Below are 21,369 nucleotides of genomic sequence, written 5' to 3' on the forward strand. Positions count from 1 at the left end.
TGTATCATGCTCTACAGTTTGAACTTTTGACAAAGACAGGTCATGCCTTTGTCATAACCTTTGGTACGTACCTTAATTGATAATCAAACTTTTTTTGTTATGATTGATGCATATTTTCTCTTAGTAGTGTTTCTCTTAATGTTCCGGTATATCCAGGAATATTCCACCACATACTACAATTTAGTTATTGTCTGTACAATTTAAAATACTAAAAAATATTTTGTACATTCTGTTATTCTTGTAAATGTTTCAAAATGACTACAATAGTCTTCTTCTTTATTTCATATCTATAAAGTTATATATATTTCTTATATCTTCATTTGATATCACTAAACAGTTTTGTCAACCTGGTAAAAATTTTAAATCTAAAGTTTTTACTTAGGTACCTGCATATTTTCTTTTGTTAGTTTTGGTTAGCTTCTCTTTGCAACAGAAATTCAGTCATGTAATGTTGAGCAGTTAACCTAACACGCGTCCCTGGATTCTATACCGGAACTACTCAGTTTTCTACAGGCAAGTGCTAAGTTCACCGTATTATACAGGTGTAAATCTATTGACTTCAGACACGATATCTGTATTGAATCGTTATGAATGAAATCCAGATATATGACTCAAGACCCTATGATTCGTCCTATCGATTTAGGGTTGGTTTTATATATGTTCTTATAATGCTACTATTTCTAAAATTCAAAAAAGTACATTTTACAAAATTGATTTTTACTCACAGGAGACTGCACATATCAGCTGTATGATCATAATATTACGGATATCATTGTATGTTTTATTGAAATTCCATCAAAAATTATAGTTACATTGATGTTGCAATATATATTTTAGGCAATTTCTGAAATAACAGAAGTAACCTTCTTAAAACTTTAAAAAAAAATAATCAGTATGTGACAATTTTGGCTTCAATTTCCTCTTGAATATGTTTTTAAAAACAATGGTAGTGGTAACGTATTTTAAAGTGTGTTACGGAAAAAAATCACACTGCCTGACAAGTAAAAAAGAATATTGTATTATTATAGTACAAAATAAGGAATATTAATTATGTTTCTGGAATATTTTCTAAATAATTGATACAATACAACAAGGTTGTTGAAATTGTAACGTCACGTGTGTAATGTATGTTACATCTATATTGTTCCTTCAACTCTATGTCTGCAAACATTATAGACCACATAAAAATTGTTATTTTATTGATAACAATTAATTATATCATTTTATTCAGTTTTAGTGTCTCAGAATTTTATTCGTGGTTTGTGAAACTGGTTCATTTTATGCAAGTTAGCAGAGCACATCCAGTTTTAAGTAAAAAAATATCATAAGAGTAACAAAATAATGTACTGAAAAACACCGAGAGACTTTAAGACCAGATTGAAGATGTTTGGATCATTTAAATTGATTTGAAACTTAGAAAATGTTATTTTTTAACAAAATTTTGTCATTTTGTAACATTCTCATTAATATTCATGAATATGCAAGTTAGTTAATTAACATAAAATATTGCTATTGTAAAGGCCAATGTCTTAGCTACATTTTGACACCATTGTTATGGTTTTATCACCAAAACTGACCAAGATATGACTGATTATCATCTATATGGTTGTCGTTTTCAAAAATAAACGGTTGCCATGGAAACAGTGTTATCATACATAGTTCAAAAGAGGTTTTTCATGGGAACATTTTTTATTTTGAAAGAGTTGGTCCTGCCAAACAATTTGGTACCTATGAAAAAAAGTCTAGGGGGTGGGGTGCATGGTAGACCTTATTGGCCCCCGTACTACTTGATCTCCATACATATTTACGAAACAATTTGGATATGTTTCAAAGTGTAGATAATTTATATCTATAGGGTTTTGATATAATTTTTATTAAGTACTTTCATAAAAATATGCTTAAAATAGTATCTCAGTTACACTTTAATTTAACCTTGACGCAGAACTTCAGTAAAACAGATCCAATACAAACAAAGATTCCTTTATTCCCTCTAGTTGTGCAGAGCACAACAAGTTAACATAAATTATATAGCATATAATAAAAGTAATGCAAGTAAATAAATAAAATCAGACATCAATCGCAATATTACAAAATGAATAATACTATGCATTGCTATAAAACAATCAAATATACGTTGTGATAAAATTTACAAATATTACACATTTTATAACAAAATAAACTAAATCTAATGTTTCAAGTTTAAGCAAAGATAATAAATCCTAGAACCTGGTTAAAGTTTCGTAAATCCTTAGACATTATTATAAAATTCGGTGTAGATTTAAAAAAAGAAATTCCTCGGTGTTTGCAGTAAATACGGTAATAAAAATGACATATCAACCAATAAAGAATTATAAATTGTCAGAAACTAGGGGTCCGGATTATTGGTGTACTGTTTTTTTAACTGGATGAATCACAATTATGTTTGGAACAAGTCTGAGCGTTGTTCAATAAATCCGCTTTCGTAGTTTTTGGTATTGTTTATTCACTCTTTGTGTCTACTATTACGTTTGTCATATGGCAGTTTCTGAGATAAGAAGGCTTCATAACCTTGGACGCCTCTCTAAATTATCGTCTATTTAGTTCTGTTCATTGTTTTCTCGTTAAGGGTTACTCCGTCACCATGACAAGAGACCATACGCCGCTTTTTATGGAACTGCAGACTTAGTTCATCATTGAAAGTTCCATGTACACCAACGGTACCGTACAAACACATCTGCGGAAAACATCTCTGGATGTCTCTGAATTGTATTTTGGTACTTTAAACATGTGCATATGTTGAGATCTGCTCAACCAGTGGTTAGATGGGGTAGACGGTATCATGCACTTCCATTCCGTCAAGTGAAACAGGCTGATTCAAATAGAGTCAGCAATCGTTTTCCTTTTTATCGTGTTGGGGACCTGTGGAGTTTCCACTTGATCTGCAAGCTAAACTAACATGATAATCGTTTTAAAGACAAATGAAAAACACTGGATAACATTGTCAACAACATGATGTTTATGTACAAAACTTCTCTGTTCTTTGATTTCGTTGTTTATAATTATGATGTCACCTATTATACAATCTGCTCAATGTACAAATTGATCGAATTGTGGTAGCTTCTTGATAAATGAAACATACGTAATAAATAAATTAAAACATCGTTGCTTCAGGTAAAAGTCACGTATTAATGAGGAGCTTAATATAACTTTCTCTTGTCGGCTATCTATTATCACTATGAGACTAAATCGGTTAGTGGATAATTTTCATCGGTGTATGTTTATTTTTAACAACGTTTAACAATGTTTGTGTCTTTATTTCAGAGTATGAATCGGCAGAGGAAGCGGGTTTTCCAGCCCTGAACAAAATAGCGAAACGTAAGTTTACTTTTTACCGACAAAGATAACATTTTGTAAAAGTTAGTCAGCGACCTTTTTATGCTACCTTTCAAAGTAACTGAGACAGTAACTGAAGCCTTTGATTATAACCCATATCTAAACAATTTTAAACCTTAACAGTTTTCACTTCAAATACAAGGTAAATGATACATATTTTACTTATAGACAGCTATAAAGTTTTATTTACTCCTGGCTTCTATCTAAATATGACAACAACCAGAGGTGCTTTTATTAATGGTTACATGCAGAAACTTATAACTAAAACTAAACATTGACATTCACTTATTGTGTTGCAAGAAACTTATAGAAATTCAAAGAATCTATTAATGCATATTAATCCATGTATTTCACATCCTTAAAACTTTCAAAATGTTTTCTTATCTTTGAAAACTAAACTAAATATAAACTATTCTCTTTTTCGTTCTTCTTGAATTATTCTATCACCAGCGTCTTTCCTACGCATTCTCTGCTATTCCATAATTTCAAATGTACCTTGCTTTAATTGCAAAAATCACCTTTCTTATGGGTATTGTTGAAAGACGAATAGATTAGAAACATAAAGCGGACATGAGGTTTTAGAAATAATTGTAGTCAAGCTTAATCGTTAAATTTATATGGAGTTGACAACTTGTAACTGCGAAAGGTTAGCTGGTTTCTATCTTGCCAATTGAAGACTGAATTGCATTTGAAGACTTCGGCTTTTATCGTTGTTTTCGAAAATAAGATCAAATCCTAATACGACCTGTCGAGGCAGGATGAAGCTGAATTAAAGAACATCACGTGAAAGGGAGTAGAGTTAGAAATTTATAGAGACGAGCTCCTATCGACTCATTTACAAAAACGGAATAATAGATTATTTTAGACAATAAGATCGACAATTTGTTTTATTTCATTGATTTATACTTACCATCAAAAACATATAAAGTAAAAACAATGTGTTTGGAGATAAAACCTAGATATGACAAGATTCTTTTCCGAATACTAAGTAAGTTAGAAAAGTATTTTTCATGCTAGTTTGCAATGAAACGAAGCTATTAAGACAGGACAGCGCTGCATGTTTTTCAATGTTCTAATTATCTATATCCTGATACTTCGTTTGTTCTTATCCTATCCAAATTCTATTGTTCAGCATTAAATTGCGGTAGACCATAGGCTATATCTACTATTAAATACATTTCATTTCTGTGTCACATGGACTAGTGACTGAATAGTCAAAAGCCACAAGTAATATCTGATTTATCATAACTTACCTAGGTTGGCATCAATTTTTACTCCAGGGGCATAGCTACATATCAGATATCTGAGCCATTGGTCTTGCAGTTTAAGGGAATATTTTTGATAATTTTTTACATACGTCTATTGTTACGACAAAGAGTAACAACTCCTTGTTACTTAAATACTATAGGTAACAGGAAAAGCAAACTAGCAACTATTAACAATAACAAAGTAATAAATTATGTACCTTGAAAATGTTTACTAGCCGTAAAATCCAGTTATATTATACAAGAATATTCCAAGTTGTTCTGGTCAAATTTAAATCTAACTAGACTGGCATCAGTCGTTAGAGTCATTAAATGTAAAGCACTTGGCCATAAAATCAATCCTCTCTGATACCACTTTCTGAAAAATTACAATATCTCTTGTCTCTGTCTCTGAGATGAGCCTAGAGGGAAAATGTTTTTCTGAGAAAATATCAGTGTCAGTATGAAGAAAATAATATTATTACAGATTATTTGATCTCAAAATCAAATTAGTATTACTTCCAAATTTCTCGCCAAGAATTCAAACTGAAATTAGTATATCCAAAGAATGCAAATCCTGTCTTTAAATATCCACAATGTTAATGTAAATCAATCAAATATTAAATGCCCAAACTGATAATATTTTGTTTTATTGTAAGAAATGCAGAAGTTTTAGTTTTTCAATAAGCTCTAACTTTAAGTTCTGCCCTGCCTAAAGCATCATGGAAGGTTCCAAGAACTTTTATGTTTCACGAAGAATAAAAAGAAGATTCTAGAAAAGTCAAGACTTTAAGTAATATATACACCCTGTTTATCAGTATTAGCGATGGAACCATAGACAATAAATAACTTATCGACATACATGTACATGATGTTTCAAAACCAGATCAATATAGAAAAATAATATAGTGAAGCTATGTACTAGTACCAATATGTAAAACAGGTGACGTGTAGTACGTTCATATTGCGAGATTTCTTTTTCACTTCCTACATGCAGTTTCTTCAAAATAAAAAGATCGTAAATTATCTAATAAACTTTAACACAACAACAGACGAAACTTTGATTTTAAAAACGTCCTTTAATAACGATTTTCTTAATTTAAGTTTCCTGTTATTGGTGTCGATATCTAATTTATACGGAAAAGTAGCTACTGTTCTAAACTTTGAAAAAGGCACCGTGTTTTAGATTTTCAGTGCTTGATCTGCATACAGATTCACGAAACAAGTTGGATATGTTTCGCATATATAACATAAGGAAGTGTAGATAATTTATATATATAGGGTTTTGATGCAATTTTCATTAAGTACTTTCATAAATATATTTTTGGTATTGTATCTCAGAGACACTTTAATTTACCTTGACGTAGAACTTCAGTAAAACTGGTCTAATACAAACTAAGAATTTTTCATTTCCTTTAGTTGTGAAGGGCGCAACATGTTTTAAAAAACATGAATAGCATATATTAACAAATAATGCAAGTAAATAAATAAAATCAAATATCAAACGCAATATTACAGAATGAATAACTATTATACATTGCTATGAAACAATTAAATACACATTGTGATAACATTTACAAATATTACACATTTTATAACAAAATAAACTAAATTTAATGTTTCAAGTTTGAACAAAGATAATAAATTCTAAAACCTGGTTAAAGTTTCGTAAAACCTTAGACATTATTATAGCGTCGGTATTGATTTTAATAAAGAAATTCCTCGGTGTTTGCAGTAAATACGGTAATAAAAATGACATGTAAACCAATAAAGAATTATAAATTGTCAGATACTAGGGGTCTATACATTTCTCCTTTGAACTAGATGAAACACACTTATGTTTTAAACATGTACGAGAGTTGATCAATAAATCCGCTTTCATAGTTTTTTGTATTGTTTAATCACTGTTTGTGTCTACCTTTACGTTTTATGTGATGAAGGCTTCATAACCTTGGACGCCTCTCTAAAGTATCGTCTATTTAGCTCTGTTCATTGTTTTCTCGTTAAGAGAACTGCAGTCTTAGTTCATCATTGAAATTTCCATGTACACTGCAGAACACATCTTCGGATGTGTCTGAATTCTATTTTGGTATTTTAAACATGTGCAAATGTTGAATGGTTAGAGAGCGTAGACGATATCATGCATTGCCATTCCGTCAAGTGAAACAGGCTGATTCAAATAGTCAGCAAACATTTTCCTTTTTATCGTGTTGGGGGACCTGTGGAGTTTCCACTTGATCTGCAAGCTAAACTTTCATAATAATTGTTTTAAAGACAAATAAAAAACACTGGATAACATTGTCAACAACATGTTGTTTATATACAAAACTTCTCTGTTCTTTGATTTCATTGTTTATAATTATGATTTCACCTATTATATAATCTGCTCAATGTACAAATTGATCAAATTGTGGTAGCTTCTTGGTAAATGAAACATTCGAAATAGATAAATTAAAACATCGTTGCTTCAAGCAAAACTCACATATTAATGAGGAGCTTTAATATAACTTTCTCTTGTCGGTTATCTATTATCACTTTGCGACTAAATCGGTTAATGGCTAATTTTCATCGGTGTATGTTTATTTTTAACAACGTTTAACAATGTTTTTGTCTTTATTTCAGAGTATGAATCGTCAGAGGAAGCGGGTTCTCCAGCCCTGAACAAAATAGCGGAACGTAAGTTAACTTTTTACCGACAAAGATATCATTTTGTAAAAGTTAGTCAGCAGCCTTTTTATGCTGTCTTTCAAAGTAACTGAGACAGTAACTGAAACCTTTGATTATAACCCATATCTAAACAATTTTAAACCTTAACAGTTTTCACTTCAAATACAAGGTAAATGATACATATTATACTTTATAGACAGCTATAAAGTTTTATTTACTCCTGGCTTCTGTCTAAATATGACAACAACCAGAGGTGATTTTATTAATGGTTACATGCAGAAACTTATAACTAAACCTGAACATTGACATTCACTTATTGTGTTACAAGAAACTTATAGAAATTCAAAGAATCTATTAATCCATGTATTTCACATCCTTAAAACTTTCAAAATGTTTATCTTATCTTTGAAAACTAAACTAAATATAAACTATTCTCTTTTCGTTCTTCTTGAATTATTCTATCATCAGCCACTTTCCTACGCATTCTCTGCTATTCCATAATTTCAAATGTACCTTGCTTTAATTGCAAAAATCACCTTTCTTATGGGTATTGTTGAAAGACGAATAGATTAGAAACATAAAGCGGACATGAGGTTTTAGAAATAATTGTAGTCAAGCTTAATCGTTAAAATTATATGGAGTTGACAAATTGTAACTGCGAAAGGTTAGCTGGTTTTTATCTTGCCAATTGAAGACTCAATTGCATTTGAAGACTTCGGCTTTTATCGTTGTTTTCGAAAATAAGATCAAATCCTAATACGACCCGTCGAGGCAGGTTAAAGCTAAAAGGAAGTAGAGTTAGAAATTTATAGAGACGTGCTGTTACCGACCCATTTGTAAAAATGGAAAACTAGATGTTTTATACAACATAATAAACAATTTGTTTTATTCCATTCATTTGTACTTACCATCAAAAACATATAAAGTAAAAACAATGTGTTTGGAGATAAAACCTAGATATGACAAGATTCTTTTCCGAATACTAAGTAAGTTAGAAAAGTATTTTTCATGCAAGTTTGCAATAAAACGAAGTTATTAAGACAGGACAGCGCTGCATGTTTTTCAATGTTCTAATTATCTATATCCTGATACTTCGTTTGTTCTTATCCTATCCAAATTCTATTGTTCAGCATTAAATTGCGGTAGACCATAGGCTATATCTACTATTAAATACATTTCATTTCTGTGTCACATGGACTAGTGACTGAATAGTCAAAAGCCACAAGTAATATTTGATTTATCATTACTTACCTAGGTTGGCATCAGTTTTTACTCCAGGCTCATAGCTACATATCAAATATCAGAGCCATTGGTCTTGCAGTTTAAGAGAATATTTTTGATAATTTTTTACATACGTCTATTGTTACGACAAAGAGTAACAACTCCTTGTTACTTAAATACTATAGGTAACAGGAAAATTAAACTAGCAACTATTAACAATAACAAAGTAATAAATTATGTACCTTGAAAATGTTTACTAGCCGTAAAATCCAGTTATATTATACAAGAATATTCCAAGTTGTTCTGGTCAAATTTAAATCTAACTAGTATTACTTCCAAATTTCTCGCCAAGAATTCAAACTGAAATTAATATATCCAAAGAATGCAAATCCTGTCTTTAAATATCCACAATGTTAATGTAAATCAATCAAATATTAAATGCCCAAACTGATAATATTTTGTTTTATTGTAAGAAATGCAGAAGTTTTAGTTTTTCAATAAGCACTTACTTTAAGTTCTGCCCTGCCTAAAACATCATGGAAGGTTCCAAGAACTTTTATGTTTCACGAAGAATAAAAAGAAGATTCTAGAAATGTCAAGACTTTAAGTAATATATACACCCTGTTTATCAGTATTAGCGATGGAACCATAGACAATAAAAAACTTATCGACATACATGTACATGATGTTTCAAAACCAGATCAATATAGAAAAATAATATAGTGAAGACATATACTAGTGCCAATATTTAAAACAGGTGACATGTAGTACGTTCATATTGCGAGATTTCTTTTTCACTTTCTACATGCAGTTTCTTCAAAATAAAAAGATCGTAAGTTATCTAATAAACTTTAACACAACAACAGAAGAAACTTTGATTTTAAAAACGTCCTTTAATAACGATTTTCTTAATTTAAGTTTCCTGTTATTGGTGTCGATATTTAATTCATACGGAAAAGTAGCTACTGTGCTTCTAAACTTTGAAAAAGGCACCGTGTTTTAGATATTCAGTGCTTGATCTGCATACAGATTCACGAAACAATTTGGATATGATTCGCATATATAACATAAGGAAGTGTAGATAATTTTTATATATATAGGGTTTGGTTTTGATGCAATTTTCATTAAGTACTTTCATACAAATACTTTTGATACTGTATCTCAGTTACATTTCACCTTCACGTAGAACTTCAATAGAACAGGTCAAATACAAACTAAGAATCTTCCATTTCCTCTAGTTGTGAAAAGCACAACATGTTTTAAAAAACATGTATAGCATATATTAACAAGTAATGCAAGTAAATAAATAAAATCAAATATCAAACGCAATATTACAGAATGAATAACTATTATACATTGCTATGAAACAATTAAATACACATTGTGGTAACATTTACAAATATTACACATTTTATAACAAAATAAACAAAATTTAATGTTTCAAGTTTGAACAAAGATAATAAATCCTAAAACCTGGTTAAAGTTTCGTAAAACCTTAGACATTATTATAACGTCGGTATAGATTTTAATAAAGACATTCCTCGGTGTTTGCAGTAAATACGGTAATAAAAATGACATGTAAACCAATAACGAATTATAAATTGTCAGATACTAGGGGTCTGGGTTATCGATGTGCATTTCTCCTTTGAACTGGATGAAACACACTTATGTTTTAAACATGTACGAGTATTGATCAATAAATCCGCTTTCATAGTTTTTGGTATTGTTTAATCACTGTTTGTGTCTTTTCTGTGATACGAAGGCTTCATAACCTTGGACGCCTCTCTAAATTATCGTCTATTTAGCTCTGTTCATTGTTTTCTCGTTAAGAGAACTGCAGTCTTAGTTCATCATTGAAAGTTCCATGTACACTTCAGAACACATCTCCGGATGTCTCTGAATTGTATTTTGGTACTTTAAACATGTGCAAATGACAAAGGGCTTTTCTTGTCGTGCCCGAAGGCTAGCTCAACCCTTCTGCCAAATATTTATATTTTTCTGGTAGATGTGGGTTCTTTGGGTGCTACACACCTGGGATCACTTATATTTGTTCCCAGAACAAGCACTGAAACAAAGTAATGATTATCTTAGATAATATTTATTACTATCATATAAAATCTATGCATATGCTTTACAATAAGAAGGCAAGTGCAATGAAGCATTTCCACTTATACAATACATTGAAATTCCAAATATACATGTACACTTGATGTCCTAACAATAATACAAGAAATACTAATTTTAGAACAATTTACATCAAAGTCATAAAAACTAATACGCTTATATATAAGCTATGTAACTAATGAAGTAAAAGTACTAACCTGAAACAAAGTAATGATTATCTTAGATAATATTTATTACAATAATATAAAATATATGCATATGCTTTACAATAAGAAGGCAAGTGCAATGAAGCATTTACACTTGCTCTGGATTATTGCAATACAAAGACATAGATTAAAGGTTAGTACAATTCAGGTCAGGGTAGACAAGGATAACGGTAATTTATTATGTCAAGTATAGGGTTATAGGATGGAAAATATATACAGATTTATAGTAAAGAATATTTGGGTGAAAATTGTTACGCTGAATCTTAAAAGGGCTGTACTCGATTTAATTACAACAAAAACAATTTTAGTATGCTTTATATTTTATTTAAGAAGATGTAAAACAATTAAATTCAGAACAACACTGTCATGCCCTATGACACAAATGTTGAATGGTTAGAGGGCGTAGACGATATCATGCATTGCCATTGCGTCAAGTAAAACAGGCTGAATCAAATCTAGCCAGCAAACATTTTCCTTTTTATCGTGTTGGGGGACATATGGAGTTTCCACTTTTCCTGGTCTGCAAGCTAAGCTTACATAATAATTGTTTTAAAGACAAATGAAAAACACTGGATAACATTGTCAACAACATGTTGTTTTATACAAAACTTCTCTGTTCTTTGATTTCGTTGTTTATAATTATGATGCCACCTATTATATAATCTGCTCAATGTACAAATTGATCAAATACAATTAAACTAGTTGCCGTTGCTCTTTGGTAATTGAAACATTTGTAATAAATAAATTAAAAAATCTTTGTTCTTAGCTGTTACATGAATATTGCTCTATGGCTGAGACCTTAGGTCGACATTATGCTCTTGCTCTTCTTCAAGTAAATATAACGTTATAATGGGGAATTTTAATATAACTTTCTCTTGTCGGCTATCTTTTCTCACTTTGAGACCAATCGGTTAATGGATAATTTGTCATCAGTGTATGTTTATTTTTAACAACGTTTAACAATGTTTTTGTCTTTATTTCAGAGTATGAATCGTCAGAAGGAGCGGGTTCTCCAGCCCTGAACAAAATATCGAAACGTAAATTTACTTTTTACACAGTTAAAGATTGTCAGTGGCCTTTTTATGCTCCTTTTAAATGTAACTGAGACAGAAACTGAAATCTTTGATTGTAACAGTATTCACTTCAAAGACAAGGTAAATGATACATATCATACATCGGACATGAGGTTTTCAATTTAACTGTAGTCAAGACTACTCGTGAAAATTATTTGGAGTTGGCAATAGGTAACTGCGATAGGTTAGCTGTTTTTTTTTATATTGTCAATTGAAGTCTAAGTTGCATTCGAAAACTTCAGTTTTTATCGTTGTTTACAAACAAAAATCAAATAGGGAGTAAAGATAGAACTTTACTGTGACGAACTCCTACCGACTCGTTTACAAAATCGAAATGGTGATATATATGGCGTATATTTCTTAGAATCGTTTAGACAATAGGATCGTCAATTTTGTTTTATTCCATTGATTTATACTTGTCATCAACAATATATAAAGTCAAAAAGAGAGCATTTGGAGATAAAACTTAGATATGACAAGATTCTTTTCCGAATACTTATTAATTTTTTAAAAGTATATTTCATATTAAACTACAAAATAAAGGTTTAAAAGAATTAATTAAGATAGTAGAGCGATGCATGTCTTTCAATGTCCTAATTATCAATATCTTGAGACTTCCTTTGTTTTTCATTTAACATATAGCCCAATCTGTCTAAAGTACTTGATCTTCTAAACAAAAATATGATGATGACCTATTCACATTCATCTTTCTCTATATTTGGATTTCCAACATTGCTATTTTTACTTTCGCAAATCTATTTTCATTTGAACCAATCAGAGGACTCGTTTCAACAAGCATTTGGCTGAACCATCAAAATAGAGACGAATGTCACAGGGTGAGAAAAATGTGTAGTCAATCAGGGGCTCGAACCCGGGACTCCTCGCTTACAGGACGAGTACTCTACCGACTGAGCTACCGGCTGCTTGACACATATTCTCCCCTTACGTGACCAAGTCCGGACCGTGACATATGAAACCTCTCAAAACACGAGGGCGCAGTTATGATTTGGTCGTCATAAGAATTATTATCATAAACATGAAAAACCCAGGCTAAATATAGATTTTCTTAAATTTCTACTTTCACTTTCAAAATGTTGAAAGCACTGCTTTGATTGGCTAGCGGAAGGGTCGTCAGAACAAGTCTACCAATAGCACGTCTTCAGATCCAAAGCGTAGCGTTAATTGCAAATGAACTCGTACATTAGTCAGATTGACATATAGCCTATCCCAATCAGATTTTAATTGCGACAGTCTATATGATATATCTATTATTATATACATTTCATTTCTATGTCACATTGACCAGTTACTGAATAGTAAAAAAACACTAGTAATATTTGAATTATCATTACTTAGAATACAAAAAGATTAAAACTCATTATTTAACATCAAAATAAATAAAAACATATTTAGAAAAAAAATGTCAACCATTATTCTCTATTTTCAGGTATAGGATCGTATTTCGATAAAACGTCTGAATCTCTCTCCGTACCTGCACGCCTCCACAAAGGTAATCTCTTTAGTGTTCAACAAAATATATTGTAAATAGCTACATGACAAACATCTGAGCTCTTAGTCCTGCAATTTTAGAAAATATTGTTAATAATTTTCTTATATAAGTTTATTGGTACGTCTAAGGGTAAAAACTGCTTGTTGCTTACATACTAAAGGTAACAGTAAAAAAAAAGGTTCCAGCATTTTTTTATGAATCACTAAGAATAAAAACATTTCTATGATCCAGAATAAAAAGAATGAGTCGTCAAGATAAAAAAATTATAAAGTGAAGACATGTATATAACGCTTCAGGTTTTAGACAAGAATATTCTAAAAATGTTCTTTTTAAGACTATGTAAAACAAGTGAAACTCTGGATTGGGTCAGTTTTGATCCCCGGGGGATTATTTGAATAAACCCGTTTGAGGAGGACCACTACACAATGCTACATGCCAAATATCTAAGCTTAAAGCCTTCCTGTTTTTTACAAAGTGGTTATACGAAGGCAGTGTAAAGCAAGTAAACACCTGGGTGCAGCTAATTTTGACAACAGGGGTATATTTTGAATAAACGTATTAAATGACTACTACACAATGCTACACGCCAACTATCTACGCTTTAGACCTTCAGGTTTTAGACAAGAAGACATCTTAAATGTTCTTTTATAAAAACTATGTAGAACAATTGAAACCTGAAATAGGGCCAATTTTGATCCCAGGGGAATGATTTGAATAAATTTGTTTGACGACTACTACACAATGCTAAATGCAAAATATCTATGGAGGCACTAAACAGTTTTCAGAGCTTCTCGGCCTATAGTCGCCTACCCAACTTTCAAAACCTCACACAAAAGTATGTAACCACACACCTGAAATAAAGATATTGCAATATTAACATGACTGTATGTCTATCATTACAAACCGTCTGCAATACATCTCTAATATCTAGTTTTCTGTTTACAAGACCTGGATTTTGTGTTCTCCCGGTCGCGGAAACTGATGAAGAAAAAAGCTAAATTTGCCAATTTTCAAATCGCTGCAGAAAATATCCTGCAAATGAAAGTACCAACTGCTACACGGTTTCATACTCCGGCAACACTATTGTGACAGGATGGACGTACCGGGGACAATAACTATCAGAACAAATCAACACCCATTACAATATTTACAAATTTATTTACAGAAAATGATTATTTACAATGAATAAATGAAAAGTGAAAAAAACTATTGTAAGAAAGAAAGAAGAAAAACATCTGTTTGTCAAGTCCCTCTAAACCGTGAAAACGTTGACTCCGTTTTGGCTCCCTATGGTGGTAGGTGATTGCATCCCTGAGCTGACTTCAGTGGATCACAAAAATCATCGTCTTTGCGGTTTACGGCACAACCATGGGACGAAAGCTCTGCGCTGAGAAAATCACATCCAGGCGAGTGAATAGAAGTGAACCTCGGGTATTGTACTTCCGGGTCGTCACATCATCACCAGGTAAAAATCGTCTGGTGGAAGAACTAAAATATATAACATATGGTAAGCACATAGCAAAACAAATAAGTAAGGGCATAAAACTGCTGCTTTGGGTACACCATACCTCCGTAGGCTCCTATAAATAATACGTGCTACTTATACAAAATATGAGTGCTACTAAGTTCATACGTCATGTGATTAAAATACGTCAATTATTGCTTCCATTATTTCTGAAATTTATTACTGACAAGTCTAAAGTTAAAGTATGGAAAAGATATGAAAAGTTTATGATGAAAAAGTATAGGTAAGGAAATGATAAACTGCACCTATTATTTACAACTACAAGTTAACACGATGCAATGCGAAATAAACGTTATACAGAAGCTAGCATGAATATAATACCAATATCCATTCAACATAACGGACACTGTATGTATATGCTATAGACTGGCACACAATTTCAAATTACAATAACATATTACAAACACGGTACTAGACTTGCCACATAGATTTAACATTACAATGCAATGCAGTATCGGCGTTCCATAATTAACAACGAAATGTTTGTTATATGTTTATGACAAAGAGTACTTTACAATTATCATGTTACACAAATTCCAGTACAAATCTTACAGCTTATATAAACGAAACATTTTAGATTCCTTTTTCGAAATAATTTTCAAAAGCCTGAAAATTTAAATAAATAATCCTGACTTACCGAAACTAGCCAAAATCACTATCTGTTACAAAATTCTGTAGAATGAACAAAAATTTACTAAATAAAAATCGTAATTCAAAAATTATACAAAAATTTAACAAATAAACTTCTTCCCTTGATCGAGTTAAATTTCTACCAAGAAAAATCAATTTGACGTAAATTCGTCTAATGTCGAAAGTGGTGTGCACTAGGCATATCTAGTCCAGTCTATTTGTAGGGTAATGTCCCGCCATATACTAAAATTCATGGGACTCACGACATATGCGTGTACTCTATTTGCATTTCCACGGGAATCACGATATAGCCGGGAAATCTGACTACTTCGGCGCGGATTGAAATTTGACAATTTAAGGCCCGTTATAGTGGTTTTGGGGATAAAAACATGGATTACTGAAGTTTATAAAATATCAACTTTCTTATTACTGAACCGAATTTAATAAAATTTACATGGAAATTTAAGTTATGAAATATAGAAAAACATGAGAGGTATTTCATGCGTAAAATCTGACATTTACCTCAAAAACTCAAAAATTTACAAAAAGATGATGCAATACCTGTATTTAAACTACAGATACAATGAAGCCCGTATGTCAATTTGTGACAACTGTAAAATCTGAAAATAAGCTCAAATATATGTGTCATCCGTACCGTTTTTTCACATTTCCAGTTTTCCTGTGGCCCCTGCTAAAATGACAACTCCACTTAAAGCTAGCTCAGCAGAGGCATGTATTCGCATCTGCAAGTCATTACGTCATAATTTCAAGAACAAGGCTACTCAACTAATTTTGTTTTAAAAACTGAAACTCAATTCTTGCCAGTGAAACTTCAATTCTAGCAATTGTTATTATTTTAAAGTACAGATATGCACATCAAGCCGTAAATTGCCTCTTATTTGTAAATTTGACCCTGGCCAAGTCGACACTAACAGCTGAAAACTGTTTACTGCCTCCTAAGCTTTATGCCTTCAGATTTAAGACAAGAAGATTTTATAAATTTTTCATAAAACATAGCTATGTAAAACAAGTGAACCCCGGGGCGAGGCTAATTTTGACCACATGGGTATTATTTGTATAAACTTGATAGAGGACTATGACATACTGCTACATGACAAATATCTAAGCTTTAGGCTTTCAAGTTGTAGAAAAAAAAAGTATTTTTTTACATGTTTTTGTATAACATGCTATAAAAATCAAGTAAACACCAGGGCGGGGACAGTTTTGACCATTGAGCACAGTTGTTAGAAGACGGCTACATGCCAAAGATTAAAAGCTCTGAGTCTTGTGGTTTCGAAGGAGAGTATTTTCAACGTTTTTCATTTTTGGTGCCATAAGCAAGTAGAACTCTGCACGAATGAGAGTATTTGAATAACGTTGTTAGATGACTGTCTAAGGAATCCTGGATGAGTTTCATTATCATTCACCAAAAGGTTTCAGGGGAAAAGACGTTTAAGTATAAATGTTGACGCAGGACGATTGAAGACGGACGCCTGATCATCCACCTACGTAAAACAAAGTTCAAGTGAGCTTAACACGTTTCAAAATCCCTGACAAATTAAGTTTAGGGAAGTTTCCGTTGAATGCTTGCTTATATATCCGATGTGGCAGAAGCTTTAATAGTAAGTACATGACATTAACAGAAGCTATGTTAAGCTCATTTGTTTAAGAATCGACAAAAGTAAGCTAAAGTGAGGTTTTTCTCGCGAACACCTATTTTACCCGTTGTTGAATAACCATAGTTTTAGTGTACAAATTTGAATTTCATGCACGTATCAGGTCATTTACATTGCGAGTTAAATTTTTATTTTAGGTGATTAGATTTATTTAAAAAACACTAAAATAGAGAAAAGTGATCCCTAGCGGCCATTTGCTTTTTGACGAGTCGGAATATTTTGAGGACAGTTAGTAGTTACTTAGTACTTGTGTATAATTATATAACAAAGTGCTCGGGGTGAGCTATTGTGATCACTCACCGTCCATCAGTCCACACTATCCTTTAAACAACACCTCTCAAAACATTTGGTGGAAATTAATGAAACTTTGCCTGGATGTTCCTTGGGTGATCCACTTCAAAAATATTCAAAGAATGAATGAAGATCTTCTTAAAAAATCTTCTTGTCCAAAACCGGAAAACGTAGAGCCTTGTTATTTGGCATGTGCCATCACCTAATAGTCTTCTATGAAGATTGTTCAAATTATGCCCCTGAGGTGAAAAGAGGCCCCGCCCCGGGGATCCCAAGTTTTACATAGACTTATATAGGTGGAAAAACCTTTAAAAATCTTCTTGTCTGAAACCACAAGACCTAGACCTTTGATATTTGGCATGTATCATTGCCTACTGGTCTTCTACCAAGATAATTCAAATTATGCCTCTGAGGTGAAAAGAGGCCCCACCCAGGGGTTCCCAAATTTTACATGGACTTATATAGGGGGGAAAATCTACTTGCCTGAAACTTCAGTGCCTAGGCTTTTGATATTTGGTATGTTGCATGGCCTAGTGGTCCTCTACCAAAATTGTTCAAAGTATGTCTCTGGTGTGAAAAGAAGCTCTGCCCTTGGGGTCCCAAGTTTTTACGTTGACTGATATAGGAAAGAAGTTTTTAAAACTCTTCTTGTCAAAAACATCAAGACCTAGGCTTTTAATATTTGTTATGTTACATTGCCTAATAGTCCTCTACCAAGATAATTCAGATTATGCCCCGAGGTGAAAGAGGCCCCACAAAGGAGGTCCCAAGATTTAAATAGACTTATATGGGAAAAAATAAAAAATCTTCTTGCCTGAAACTGCAAGGCCTAGGCTTTTGATATTTGGTATGTTGCATTGCCTAGTGGTCCACTACCAAAATTTTTCAATTATATCCCTAGGGTGAAAGAGACCCTACCCTGGGGTCCAAAGTTTTACATAGACTTATATAGGAAACTTTAAAAATATTCAAGTTCAAGGCCCAGGCCTTTGATATTTGGTATGTAGCATTGCCTAGTAGTTCTCTAATAAGATTGTTCAAATTTTTTAAACCCCTGGGGTGAAAAGAGGCCTTGACCCAGGGATCACTTATTAGTTCACCCGAGCAATACTCAAGTGAGATTTTGTGATCGCTCGATGTCCGGCGTCCGTCGTTTATCTGTCTGTCTGTCTGTCTGTCTTTCGTCTGTCAAAATTTAGCTTGTGTATGCGATAGAGGCTGTATTTTACAACTGATCTTCATAAATTTTGGTGATAATGATTATCTTGATAAAATCTAGGCCAAGTTCAAAAATTGTTCATCTGGGGTCAAAAACTAGGTCACTAGGTTAAATCAAAGAAAAACCTTGTGTATGCGATAGAGGCTGTATTTTTCAATTGATCTTCATGAATTTTGGTCAGAATAATTGCCTTGATAAAATCAAGGCCAATTTTAAATATGGGTTATCTGGAATTAAAAACTAGTTCACTAGGTCAAATCAAAGAAAAACATTGTGTATGCGATAGAGGCTGTATTTTTCAATTGATTTTCATGAAATTCAGTCAAAATGATTGTTTTGATGAAAACTAGGTTGAATTTGAATATGGGTTATGTAGGGTCAAAAAGTAGGTCACTAGGTCAAATCAAAGAAAAACGTTGTGTATGCAATAGAGACTGTATTTGTCAATTGATCTTCATGAAATTTGGCCAGAATGATTGTCTTGATAAAATCTAGGTCAAGTTTGAATATGGATTATCTGGAGTTAAAAACTAGGTCACTAGGTCAAATCAAAGAAAAACCTTGTGTATGCGATAGAGACTGTATTTTTCAGTTTGTCTTCATGAAAGTTTTTCAGAATGATTGCTTTGATGAAATCTAGGTGAGGTTTGAATATGGGTCATCTGGGTTCAAAAAGTAGGTCACTAGGTCAAATAAAAGAAAACCTTGTGTATGTGATAGAAGCTGTATTTTTCAATTGATCTTCATGAAATTTGGTCAGAATGATTGCCTTGACAAAATCTAGGTCAAGTTTGAATATGTGTCATCTGGGGTCTAAAAGTAGGTCAGTAGGTCGCATCTAAGAAAATACTTGTTTTAACTCAAGAGACCACATTTTTGGTCCAATCTTAATCAAAATTGGCCAGAATATTTGTTTCCATGAATCACTAGGTCAAACATGTTTTCACTGTTATGGTGTGTTTCTCAGGTGAGCGATGGCTCTTGGCCCTCTTGTATATGAGTTATATAGGAAAAAGTCTTCAAACATTATCAGATAATATTTTCTGGATTGTTTAATTATAATTACCTGATTACCCAAGGTAATTAGGGGTCACCTGACTGTCACCTTCACCTTCTACCCTACTGACCTACTTTTTTGTGTGTGTTTTTAAGATCCAGACTTGAAATATACATTTTCGAATACCGATCTTAACACTTACTTTCAGCAACCATGGATGTGTCCTACTTTTTAAATATTTTAGCTTTTATAATATTTACGCATCAGTTTTACATTTGAAACATGTAGCTCATATTACTCAGGTGAGCGATCCAGCGTCATCATGACCCTCTTGTTTATAGATGAGATACGAAAGGAAATTCCTATGAAATTATTTAAAAATCGGTGCAGAAGTCTTGGATGAGAAGAATTCTTAAAGTTTTCACTCTATACATAAAGGTAGTATAAAGCACACTCCCTACTGGTAATGTTTTTGATAAAGAAGAAAAGTCATGGTGAGCTTTTGTGACCGCTCAATTTGCGTCGTCCGTCGTGCGTCGTTCGTCGTGTGTCCGTCAACATTTTTCTTGGGTGAAAAGCCCTTGGGGTCCCAATTTTTTCATAGACATATAGGAAAAAACTTTTCCTTTTGATATTTGTTTGTTACATTGCCTAGTGGTCCTCTACCAAGATAAATAAAATTATGCCACTGAGTTGAAAAGAGGCCCCACGTCGGGAGTCCCAAGTTTTACATAAAAAAGATAATAGGCAAGGGTAGATTTCTCGGAAGCACAGAACACCAAAAACACAGCCCCAGAGCCACGCATTTACATAGTAGGCTCACAACAAAAAAGAAGCTGTAATGGAAAAAAATTTCAGACGGTATGCTTCAAACACCCAACAATTACATATTAATATAAGCTAAATATTGATAAAGGGGAAGGAATTGGTAAGGAGCGAAATGGGGTCGGGGGTGGGGGAGGAATCCGAAGGTGAAAGTTGAACAAAGACGAATATACAAGGGAATGCCATGTTCTTTTAAAAACAGACGCACTACAACGTAAACCACAATAGCGCAGACACTCGTGTACCAAAGATAAACACACAACGATGATCAACTGAATAACATAGAAAAACGAACAAGCAACACATAAGAAAACAGCAGGGCACCGTTATAGACTCACAAGCATAGAAACGCACCCACCCAAGTAGGAAAAACAATCAAGTACTGTCTTTGGATTCGGCTGCCAAAACAAAGAGGAGCCACAAAAACTTACTAAAAGTAAAGGGGAGGGGATGCAAAAAGTAGCGTAAATGCAAGGGAAAGGAGAGGGCAAAAGGGGGAGTGGGGCGGAGGAAAAACGCTTAGAACAAACGAGAAAACATACGCAACACAAACACACAATACAAGACAGACAAAACAACTTGTTGAAAATAGGGGCACCACCTTGGAACGGTCAGTTACCCAAATAAAGGAAACTGGGTGTTTAAACGCGTTTAGGGCATGCCAACCTCACTTATTTTCAACAAGTTAAACAACACAATGTAAATAAAATCCCCGCTGAGAAAGGCTCTAACATTAGTGCAAAAGTAACAGATAAATAAAGCAAAACATAAAATTAAGGTAAATTTAAG

The 21,369-nt window shown here is 32.7% G+C and overlaps 1 protein-coding gene across 3 annotated transcripts in view; it reads left to right on the top strand.

Annotated features, from left to right (window-relative positions):
- The window catches only part of LOC123554019 (uncharacterized), a 74,155-nt gene that overhangs the window by 38,103 nt on the left and 14,683 nt on the right, over positions 1-21,369 (top strand). For all 3 annotated transcript variants that reach the window (XM_045343860.2, XM_045343840.2, XM_045343849.2), the window contains 4 exons: positions 3,301-3,354; positions 7,239-7,292; positions 11,818-11,871; positions 13,355-13,417. In XM_045343860.2, coding sequence (XP_045199795.2) covers positions 3,301-3,354; positions 7,239-7,292; positions 11,818-11,871; positions 13,355-13,417 — 225 coding nt within the window. The remainder of the gene's footprint in view (positions 1-3,300; positions 3,355-7,238; positions 7,293-11,817; positions 11,872-13,354; positions 13,418-21,369) is intronic.

This window comes from Mercenaria mercenaria, chromosome 15, assembly GCF_021730395.1.
Source record: "Mercenaria mercenaria strain notata chromosome 15, MADL_Memer_1, whole genome shotgun sequence".
Classification (NCBI taxonomy): Eukaryota; Metazoa; Mollusca; class Bivalvia; order Venerida; family Veneridae; genus Mercenaria; species Mercenaria mercenaria.